The sequence below is a fragment of the Dreissena polymorpha genome, chromosome 8, assembly GCF_020536995.1.
Source record: "Dreissena polymorpha isolate Duluth1 chromosome 8, UMN_Dpol_1.0, whole genome shotgun sequence".
NCBI classification, from domain to species: domain Eukaryota; kingdom Metazoa; phylum Mollusca; class Bivalvia; order Myida; family Dreissenidae; genus Dreissena; species Dreissena polymorpha.
Window position 1 is genome coordinate 19,194,412 of NC_068362.1, and position 11,891 is coordinate 19,206,302.

General features: G+C 34.3%; 1 protein-coding gene across 1 annotated transcript in view; it reads right to left on the reverse strand.

Annotated features, from left to right (window-relative positions):
* Nucleotides 1–10,902, reverse strand: part of LOC127842633 (periostin-like) — a 38,760-nt gene extending 27,858 nt beyond the window's left edge. Inside the window, exon 1 of the mRNA XM_052372247.1 lies at nucleotides 10,760–10,902. Coding sequence (XP_052228207.1) covers nucleotides 10,760–10,899 — 140 coding nt within the window. The 5' untranslated portion in view covers nucleotides 10,900–10,902. The remainder of the gene's footprint in view (nucleotides 1–10,759) is intronic.
* Between the last annotated feature and the right edge of the window lie 989 nt (nucleotides 10,903–11,891).

Below are 11,891 nucleotides of genomic sequence, written 5' to 3' on the forward strand. Positions count from 1 at the left end.
ATTGTTATCTGGGGGTAACATTCAGGAAGCTCACCGGGTCGAAAAAAATGTGACAACCGCCATTAAGTACTGTAAATTAGCGCACTAATTATGTCCTCACTTTTCAAAGGAAGTTGTCAATATTATCGAGCGTCGACAGATTGTTCACAGTCCAAAAAAGGTAAAGTCAGCGACTCAGTGATGAGTAAATTCCTTCTAGGAGTATGGTATTAACCCATTTATGCCTAGTGGACTCTCCCATCCTTCTAAATTGGATCAATTTATTTCCAAAATTAGGGATGTCTAGTATATTTATTTCTATATTTAGAAAATGTCTTACAGAAATTTCTTTAAGCAAACAGCGCAGACCCTGATGAGACGCCGCATCATGCGGCGTCTCATCTGGGTCTTCGCTGTTTGCCAAGTCCTTTTTTCTGGACGCTAGGCATAAATGGGTTAAACACAGTATTTTAAGTTACAAGTACGTGGAACATGAAACTATGAAATGTTGTTATCAATAATTTGTAAAGCGCAAACGTAATAACGACTACCACTTGAAACTGCTGTATTGTATATTTCTGCGGTTAAGTTGGTCATTATATAAGCCGTAGCAACATAGGTATTATCAGTGAGTTATAATTCCGACATAAAACTGCAGTTCTGCAGTCTTCTCCGTGTTTAAGCTCGTCATGGCATTATCACATCAGTATTATGTGAAAAGCGCTCGAGACATGACTCGGTGACCAACACTTGCGATTTAACTTTGCAAAAACATGCGAACGCCACCAATCAACTCAGCATCAAGGAAACATTCAGACAAAACGGTCTTCAACTATTTTCAGTTTTCCTTTAACGAGGTATATATCAGACGAAACGTGTGCATATATACATCATACTAATTTTGAAATTAACACACACATCATATGAACCTTTTTGATTTTTATTGATTACTTTTGCAATTCATATCGATGATGATCAATTTTAGAACTTACTATGGAGCGTGAATCTGCGTTGTATTGCAGTTTTATGTAATCGCAAATTTGCGTAATCCCCAAGTGTGAATGTTTTCAGAATTATTGCGGAATTGAGTATTTTTGAAAGTTTATATCCTTTACAAATTAAAACATGAAGTAAATTGTAAATTAGCAAACGCATGATTGTCAAAATTCTGAATTCAACCAATGAATACCCATATGCTGGGTCATAGAGTGTTCGTGCAATGATCGTTTATCGCCTCTGAAAGTATTTAATTGAAATATGGAAAATCAATTCAAGTTGAGAAGCCATGACTGAACTGCATGCAGTGTTAAATGAATAATTGTAGCGTGTAACGTATTTCTTTATTGACATTATATGCTCGAAACGTTGCAATCTGAATTAGAAAAACGGATAAAACATACCTAATAACGATATCAAAAATCTAATAAATTTGTTCACGGCAGCACCAGTAATCAATGTTAACCATCTAGTTGAGAGCAAAGGCGTCATTCATGGTTGTAAGTTGTAAAGCTGCATGGGCCTTGTACTAATCATGGGCCTATCAGGATAATTAATCTGCCATAATGATGAGCATCAAAGCCCCACTTAAACATAAATGTATAGATAGATCTAGAATTACATGTAAGTGTTTTATTTACAATTGTTGAATCAGCGGATTTCCAGTGATCACAATCAAGGATCGTTTATTGCTTTATGTGCATTTATTATGTCCCCCACCACTATAGTGGGGGACAGATTGTTTTGCCCTGTCTGTTGGTTTGTTGCTCTGTTTGTTTGCGCAAACTTTAACATTTGCGTTAACTTTTGCAATGTTGAAGACAGCAACTTCATATTTGGCATGCATGTTTATCTCATAGAGCTGCACATTTTTAGTTGTAAAAGGTAAAGGTCATCCTTCAAAGTCAAAGCAAATATATGGGGACATAGTGTTTCACAAACACATCTGTTTTTTAATGGACTTCAAGGGCGAAAATCCGTATTGCCAATTGAACGGTCAAGACAGAGTACGAAGCAAAGGTTAAATATACGCATATGTCCGCACGTTACACATTTGATTGGTATTGACTGATAAACAATTGCAAATGTAAACACATAATAATAAACAGGAACAAGTTAAGTCAAGTCATGTGGGTGCATTCCTCCTCATGTTTGGTTCGACTACAGCGTCTATGTTAATTCACAAAACAAATATTCGTAAATAACTTTCTTAGCTAGCTCTTCTAAGCAGGGCAGTGATCTCAACAGTCAATATTGAATGTAACGCATATAACATTTTAACTAAATTTAAGTCCATTTGTCATTTGCAAACATATGAACACAGTTTAAAAACCGTACCCTTCCGCACACGAAACGAATGAATATATGCAAGCCCGTTGGAAATATAAAGAAACGCACATGGACAGCAAAGGGACGATACAGACAGTGACTACGAATGTTCGTCTGTGAAGTTACAAGCGCTGTCACTGTAACTTCATTTCTACTGCACATAGACCTATTGTCCTTAAAAACAGCCTGTTCATTTTTGCCTACAAACCATTTTTTATTATTACGAGATAAATTTAAATAACGTCAAACCTTGCAATTATGCTCACACAAGGTACATACCATACAGAAAGTTGGCAAATAAAACAACACCAAAATACTGATAAGAGAGTAATAATTTTTCTATGTTATTCGTCTCGATGTCCTCTACCAATATAGATTTCTAAAAAACCTTCAGTACGTAAGATGTTATGCTCTGCACAAGACAACTCATATAATGACAATAACACTATAAATCATGAGAAGAAAGCTATGTCGTTGTAGTCACCAGTTTGCCTTAAAGCTTTGTATTATTGTATGAAATTATATTACTTTCTGAGTTTCGCGACACTTAAAAACATAAAAAATACTTATAAAACAGCTGTATTTCATGCCATCTGCACCTTTTTGTAATAGCCTCTATAAATATACACAGATATATTTAGATACCTTAATACTAATTACTCCGCATGTTCCCATAATGCACTTTATAATTGTATAAAGTATCATCTGAATCCCTTATTAGTTCATAACTTACGCACTTCATAATCAATTGAATATACCAAAATGAGCACACGGTAATAACTCCAGGACTGCTGGCAAGAGAGTAGTGGTTCTTGCACCCTGCACTTCTCATAATGTTCTCTATCGATGTACGACGCTCATGTAAACACCTTCAATACTAAAGGTTTATAATCTGTACAGGAAAAATGACAAAAAGGCAATAACTTTGTTAATCCTGATAAGAGTCATGTTTCTTTTATTTTGTACTTTCCCTTAATGTTCTTTATTGCAATATTATGTTTCATTAGAATCCCTTTAGAATCCCTTTAACCCATTTATGCCTAGCGTCTAGAAAAAAAGACCTTGGCATGATGCGACGTCTCATCAGGGTCTGCGCTGTTTGCTTAAAGGAATTTCTGTAAGGAATATTCTAAATAAAGAAATAAATATACTAGACATCCCTAATTTTGGAAATGAATTGATCCAATTTAGAAGGATGGGAGAGTCCACTAGGCATAAATGGGTTAATAATATTGGAGTTATGCTCTGTACAAATAACTAGACATAATGTCTGGCGGATAGACGGAAGGGCGCTAGGACAGACGAAGGGATGCATGGAATCATATATGTCTTATTTCGGAGGCATAAACACAACCGCAATCATAATGATAATAAAACATGCTTTTTTGTTTTACACTGAGCTCTGCGAGTGCCTTCCGACGAGAAACCATTACAGTAACTAGTGTTGACTGGAGAGCTTGGGAGTCGTAAAGCATGAGATGTCTGCACCTCCTACAATGTTGCCTCTGCTCCAGTATTTAGGCGTCAAGTGTGCAGGGTATACAGATATACTTCTTAATGTTGGAACTAGAAATGTAAACCATTTCTAGTAAACCAGCAAAATTATTAACAAACGATAATGGTATTTCAAAAGAAGTTTAAATGCAAGAATTGTCAAGAGCACGAATGGAACTAATATACAGAACCACTTGTATGATCAAAACGCTATATACAGATGAGTAAGTATGATTGAATGTAAGTATAATGAAAAAGCCACATTGCTTTGTCGTGTTATATGAGCAATTGTGAAAAAGATAAATTGAAAAATAACGGACGAAATAAAGTAAATAGACTAACGAACAATTCAAGTTTTTTCTCTTACGGATACTCGGAAGGCAAAAACTACACATGAATTTTTACCAGTAGTTTCCAATACAATGCTGAATCGTTTCCTCATACACAGCTACCTGATATATTTTTTGGAAATGGCGATCGATGTGATAACGCAACCGCCGTCGCTTAATTAAATATTATGCTAGTTGCTTTCCTGTACAAACCTATAATATAAATAAAATGTTCAAAAGGGAATGCAATATTTTTATCGAGCATATCATAGATTTTACTTCGTTTGTTTCGAATACTTAAAATGAGAACATATACAAATAGTAGCAGGATCGTCATTCGATGCTGAATACAATACGTAGACATTTAGCGAAAAATTTCTAAAATTAACAACATCAAAGTTCTCAAATAAAAAACAAATCTCTGTGCGAGGGGCGACATATATTCCTTGAAAATGATACAATCTATTGTTGGCGTCGCTCTGGAGAGCGGCGACTAGTATGTAATGCATTTTTTTCGCTTATGGGAGGAGAAATTATTTTACGGATCAATGTATATATTTTTGTTCTAAGAATATCTTGCCTAGTGGTGATTTTTTTGTGTAAATTAGTGTAAATAAGTACTGCATGTGTGCCTATTACATTTATTACAACATTTATTGCCAATAATGCAAAGCTTATTGTTTTAATTAATAACTGATCCACAACTGATCACAGGGGAAAGATCACAGGGACTGGGCAAATACGCGAAACTTTCTGGTTTTGTATAAAAACAAAACATAATCAAAATATATTTATTTTGTGGTTTTTCTTATTTGCTTATTTAGTGGAGAATCAATGTAATACGATATTTGACGACCTATCGCGCAAGCAAATTTATTGGAAAGCGTAGTGGTACGAAAACGTACAATGTATTAGTTAATTATTAGACATATTATAACGATCGCTATAAAGAACTTCACCAAATAGCAGTACATAAATGATGTCAGCCGGAATAGCTCAGTTGGGAGAGCGTTAGACTGAAGTTGTTTACGCAACAATCATTTAAAGGCCCCCGGTTCAATCCCGGGTTCCGGCACGAACGGAACAGTTCGGCGGCTGACAATTTTTTTTAAGTCAGGTTAATAAATATAATAAAGCTTTAATTGATGTAGACATTTTGAAATCCATTTTACTACAATTGGACATTTTTATTAAAATTAATGGATGCCGCGTGGTGAAAACGTTAATTAAAATTTCTTACATCACTTAAATATCTTATAAAAAAGTACACGTGTTTTATATTAACAAATAAATGCAAACAACACATCTATTATCCATGTATTTGTATGGTTGTCTATCATATGCCCTAAGTACTATCCCTACCACATATAGAGCGCGAAGTGCGACACGTATTATTGATTGTGACAATGAGTTGCGATAAAGGAAGCAGCCGCTTATCAGGAGGAGCTGTGTCACAGCAACCCGTTTCCCTAGAGTCAAGCACTCTTCGGCGTTTTAAGAACCACATATAGAGCGCGAAGCGCGACACGTATTACTATCCAGGTGGTATGGGCCCTTTAACATTATCCGACCATTACGTCCATAGTTATCTTTAGAATTTGAGAAATTTTGAAATCGTTGTTCGAAGTCCAAAATTTTCATCCGAATGTTCCCAAACTTGCACAGGTTTTTCTATCAATGAGGACCCAACCCAAACTCTCTATATGAGCAATATCGGACCATAAGTTCAGAATTATGTCTCTTTGAATTTAAAAATGAAAGTGAAAAACTGCTTGATTAGGTGATTATGTCAACATTTTTCATCAGATTCTTTCCAAACTTACAGTGTCTTTATATCAATGAGCATTTTTACCTCATTAAAAATGAAAAACATCGGGACAATAAGTCCAGAATTTTTTTCTATTAAATTTGACAAAATAAACAATTTCCACTTGTTTGAAAGATTTCACAATTTTTGTGTGAATCTTTCCAAACTTGTTAAGTGTTTTTATATCAGTATTACTCGAACCCTATTGAAAATTATGAATATCGGAGCAATAAATCTATTATGATCTTTTACTGAATTTCAAGTATTGTAAAATGCAGCTTCTTCATACAATTTACAGTTTACATTCAATTTGTTTTCAAACTTTTACAGTGTTTTCATATCGATGAGTACTCAACCCCTATCGTAAATGAGCAACGTAAGAATAAGTTCAGAATCATATAGCATTGAAGTTGAGAAAAATATGAAATTACGCTTACAAGATGAAGAAGATTTTTTTAAACCTACACAGTTCTGTTCCATTAATTGCACACGGATGCCATTAAAAAAAAGAAACCAAAGTAAATAAAATGAACTATGAAATATTTGGGGGTTATAACACAACATCATAGATAATGGTTATTTGGGGGTTTTAACACAACATCATAAATAATGGTCATTTGGGGGTTATAACACAAAATTATAGATAATGGTTATACCAGTATCTTTTTCTATTTTGTTTAAAATAATCGACCAATATATTAATATTTACAGTAGAAAAAAATCGTTCAAGGTAACTTCATTGAGTGCCCTTTACACTGAAATTCCCGACGCCCTTTGATTTTTTGCATCAATACTTATCTTGTTTCATTCTCGAACACATTCACCGAGTCAAGATGTTTCTACTTATGTGTTCTTCAATGGTATATCATCCACGAATCATTAAAACCCTGACCCATTAAAACCGCATTACAGCTATTAGACAATTAACCTTTCACTTTTAGTTGTAAAAGGCTTTAGTATTACACACATCCTGCAATCATAGAATTATAGTTGCGCCTTCAATGAATCTCAACCGCAGAACGGTGTTTCCACGCTTTGAACAAAGACCTATCAATCTACATATTTTGTATATTGATAGGTCTTTGCTTTGAAGAATTGAAGTCTGGTGTTGCAATTTATTATGCCAACATTGCGCAATACCGTTGATTGCTTGATTATTTCAATTACGTGAAATGCTTGAGTTGTCATTAGTACCGAGCACTTTGTGGAACATTTTTTTTTACAAAATGTCGCTTAAATCACATGAAAATAAATTATTGATCTTGGTCAGAGCTCGTTAAAATAAATGATAAAGTTCATGAACGAGGGATGCTTGAGAAAATTAGCAAATTATGAACAAATAATAAACATGCATAATTGTCTTTTAATATGGAAAGTTATAACCGCACCAACATAACCATCCCCATTTTGACTTAAACGTAACTAGCTTATAAGGAACATTTCAATTTAGCATTTTAACTGAGCGAGCAGCTTGTGTGATGTTTCCGTAACAATTATAAAACTAAGCTAAGATATCACAAGAATAGATGTTCTGGGCAAGTATGATGATTTTTTCAGATGGAATATAATTATGCGTCTCAAAGAACTGTGACCATTTTTGAAATGTGTGAACTCTGCATATCAATATTAACCATCTAGTTCAGAGCATTCATAGTTGTAAATTGTTCTGCACAATAAATCTGCCATATTTTTTAATCAAAGTATATAAAACATAAACGTGATACTTGATCTGCAATTTAATGTTATGTATTTTATGTACAATTGCTGAATAAGCAGATTTGAATCCTTTCACAAAATTTGGTTCGTGTATTGCTTGTATGTGAATGCGGATATCCTTTATTAATGGACCACAATAGCAAATGCTAATTAAAATGTAAACTAACAGCACAGATTGTGATACGAATGTTCAATACACCGAAACGTCCGTATTTATAATAGATTAATGGTGTTCAATTACAAACAAATGCAGATTTAATAACGTAAGTGTGGAAAATGGAGAAGTCCAGTAAAGTAATTAGATAGCACTTTTCGGCACGTTTTGTTCCACTTAAGTGTTTAAGTTCCTTAAGATTTTTGTTCGTAACTTCTCGCCTTGGAAAACCCTTCAGTTTAGGGAACGCGTTTAAAACAATTCATGGTGTCATTCGTATAGCATAAACATACAAACATCTCAATAATAATGAAAATATATTTTGAGAATGTTGATGTTAGGCCGTAACACATTATGCATTTCATGAGTTATGTGTTGCGTCACAATAATAAGAGTAATTGTTACCCTTAACTGATTCATATTGTACTAAAAGCGTTGAGTTTTTCATGATTAATAGATTACTTACATTAAGTCACAAATATCCATACAGTGTGCTAAAATGTCTTCCTCGTTGTAATGCTTACATTTTGGTTGCAGTTCACTTCATTGTCTAACAGATAAGTGTTCTCACGTGTTCCATTTAATAATAAATGTTACATATTAATTGTATTTTTTAATAGTGTATTTTCTGTTGGTGAACATGTACAGTATGAGCTAGAAACCATATAATTGTTATTGCATGGACTCGGCGGTGCTTTGGAGTCGCAAAATGTTTACTCTGCTCATGTGATACGCCTCAAGTGGGTCGGGTGTGAAATGTATCTTTTAATGGGAACACCAGTATGCTAAATATTTGCGCAAATGTCAGCGAAATTCTGTGGCCCCCCTTTTTTTATATGTTTATACGTGTTGAGGGTTTTCAGATGCAGATGTTTTTGTGAGTTGACTTATTGCTGTTTCATTACATCCAAGTTGAATAAAAGATATTCGAATCGCAATAATAGATCAAATTCATAAAATACATAAAAAACTTATGCTAATACCGTGTTAATACTTTTCGCATGATTTTGTGAGATAATATTCAGTGATAAATAAATTTCAAATGTATATTCCATATTCTGAAGGATAAAACCAAATCGTTAAATTATTTCAAACATTTGCCAATAAAATTTAAAACCTCATTCGTGAAATTACGAACAAAATAATAACGTCTCCGTCGTCACCTAATTGCTTGTTATTCAGAATATTTTAGATACATATTCTGTTATAAAACAAGATGTTCCAACGGAAAAGATAAATAATAAATGAACATAACTAACATTACGTCCACTGTGCTTTCCGGAAAAATTCCGATGTGGTAATTATAAAATGTTGATCGTCAAAAGTATTTCAATGAGCCAATCAGTTCTAAACAACATCCAAAATTGCTGCACCATCATTCAACGCTATATACAAAAAAGCAGTCGTTGAGATAGTGTACAGATCCCCATATTCAAAACATATGCGTGGAGGTACAAAATGTTCAAAGAAAATAGTACTATTACATGTTTCATGCTCGTTCACATTCCATTATTTAAGATGTTTCTACTTATGTGTTCTTCAATGGTATATCATCCGCGGATCATTCCCTGACCCATTAAAATCGCATTACAGCTATTAGACAATTAACTTGTTCCTGTTGGTCGTTAGAGGTTTACCATTAGATCGGCGTTAACATTGTCATGGGATCACAGGAATAAATTGGAACCATCAATGAATGTTAACCGCACAACGGTGTTTGCACGCTTTGAAGCATTGAAGTCTGGTGTTGCAATGTGTGTGTGGTGCAATTGCTTACATGATTATGACGATTATGCTAATTTGGTGCCACATATATCTCAGCTCAATCATAATATTGCTTCCAATTTTAACCACAGTAGATTCAAACGGCATGAGCAAACGTGTGGGTCATGTGTCTACATTTTTCATCAGTTGCATATTCTCTTGTAAATCGAACCAAAGAGATATGTCGTCCGCATGTAAACGATAACTGAATAAACATAACTAGTCAACATAATTACTCGTATGATATTAACATATTACATTTTATGGGCACATTATATGTCTGTCGGAATAACAGTATAACATCCCTCAATTGCGAATATTGTAATATTGGTAGACAAGAATACCCAGCACTGCGCCCCGTGAGCATTCGCGATACAATTATTCTGATTACTTTTCCAGCTTTTTGTGCCATTCTATGTTGGCTCCGCAGTTGTTGTTTTTTTGCTGACGGCGCGCTTCTGTTAATTGTGTCTAGAAAAACGTTGCGTTTTTTTCTCTTTCAAAAAATATAATAGGCTTGCAAGTAGGTTTACAAATAGGCTTTCTATGTTGTTTTGCTGAACACTTGAGATTTTTTTAACAATTGAGATTTAAACAACATTAATTATTTTCGTCTGATGTAATTCATGTAAGCTAAATTATAGTCGTATCATGAATACAAAATGCAATCAGAAACATAAACTGTACTTTACAATAAAAATACATAATTCATTTGTTCGCATACAGATTTAAAAAGTATACATTTTATTTTAAATTCTCCTTTTTTATTTATCTTAATGGTAAGACGAGTAATGCAAAAAAATCCGCACACACTAGACATACCAGATTTTACATTTAAGCTCATTGTAATAAATGTTTCAAGTTTCAATCAAATCCCTTGAGTCATTTCTTTAAAATAAGCTTAACGAATAACAATTAACATGTACCTGCTCCAATATGAAATATTCACATTTTCTATTTGTTAAAAGAACTACCATTTTAACACTAGAGTTTTGGAAGATGTCTTCAAAGCAATATGAGTAATTTGCCTGACGTTTGAATGAAACTTCGAAATGTACGGTTAGTGAACCTCTAGAAAATTTATTAGGAAAGTAAGTCTCGTTATCATTCTTGTCAAACCATTAATGAGAAACTAGCTTATTCAAAAGCTTTAACCTCACATCGACCTATAAAGTACGAAAAGTAGCGAACCCGTAGGTGGACGCGTCATTCTGGTAGCCAGGCTCTTTGCTGCTTTTTTTTGACGTCCGGGAGAATTTCCAGCCGGCCTCCGCATCCGGGGACCACAGGAGGCAGACGACATAGACGGACAGACACCTGCGATGCCACATTCTGAATTAGAACCAAACTGTGAGCTGTTTTACGTCTATGAAGAACCGTTTCATATCAAAGAAACGTATTTATGAAAGACCTTGAAATTAAGGCTTCATTTTATGTTAAGATTTAAAATAATTTATAACAGTTAATAAATATCAAAATGCTACCCAAATTCATACACTACAAACGAGGCATTTCACCAAGGAGTACACATTCACAATACAGGAAAATATAATTATCTGTGACATTGACATTAAGTTTTTTACACTCACGAAATTGTTACTCAACACCATTTCGTGTCATGAACATGGGTTATTGCATTCTGAACGAATGTTTGGTGATGTTTATTTCTCAGTGCGAGCAAATCTCTTCCGTATCGTTACATCACATGCCAAGCAAAAATAAACATGGCTTGTGTGTAATGTATAATTGCAAACACATACGGCATGCATAATCTCTGATAAGACCTGGCACAATTTACTAAACGTTCTTTGATATTGTTATGTCGACAAAACACGGATCGAATTAAATGTTATAATTTATGCTCACCCCAAAACAGATTGGACAGTCAGGAGAGGAACCAATGCCATCTGTATTCAGAACTTTAGTATCCTAAGCAGTACGAACGTGCACTGTAATTTAGTATTAATATTCGCAAGGAAGTCAACAATAATTGAAAAATAAACCAGCCGCTGGTAGCCAAATGTCAACTGGCAACTAAGAAATGAAATGTATTGCAACCAATACTTCGAAAGAAATAATGCTTTTCGCCACCATCGTATCCCGTCTGAAGTAACTACATAGAACTGTCACAATACAGCAACGCCGATGAAATGCGAGCTTACAATTGTTTATTGTCGATCTAATTTGGCATAAGGGTCGCAACCCACAGAATGTTTGTACCATTTAGGCCAACTATAAGTGAATACTTCATCAAACCAAACATGGCGGCCTGATGGAGTTTTGCTGACATTTTAGCTATTGCTGTAGCCCAACATGCATACGA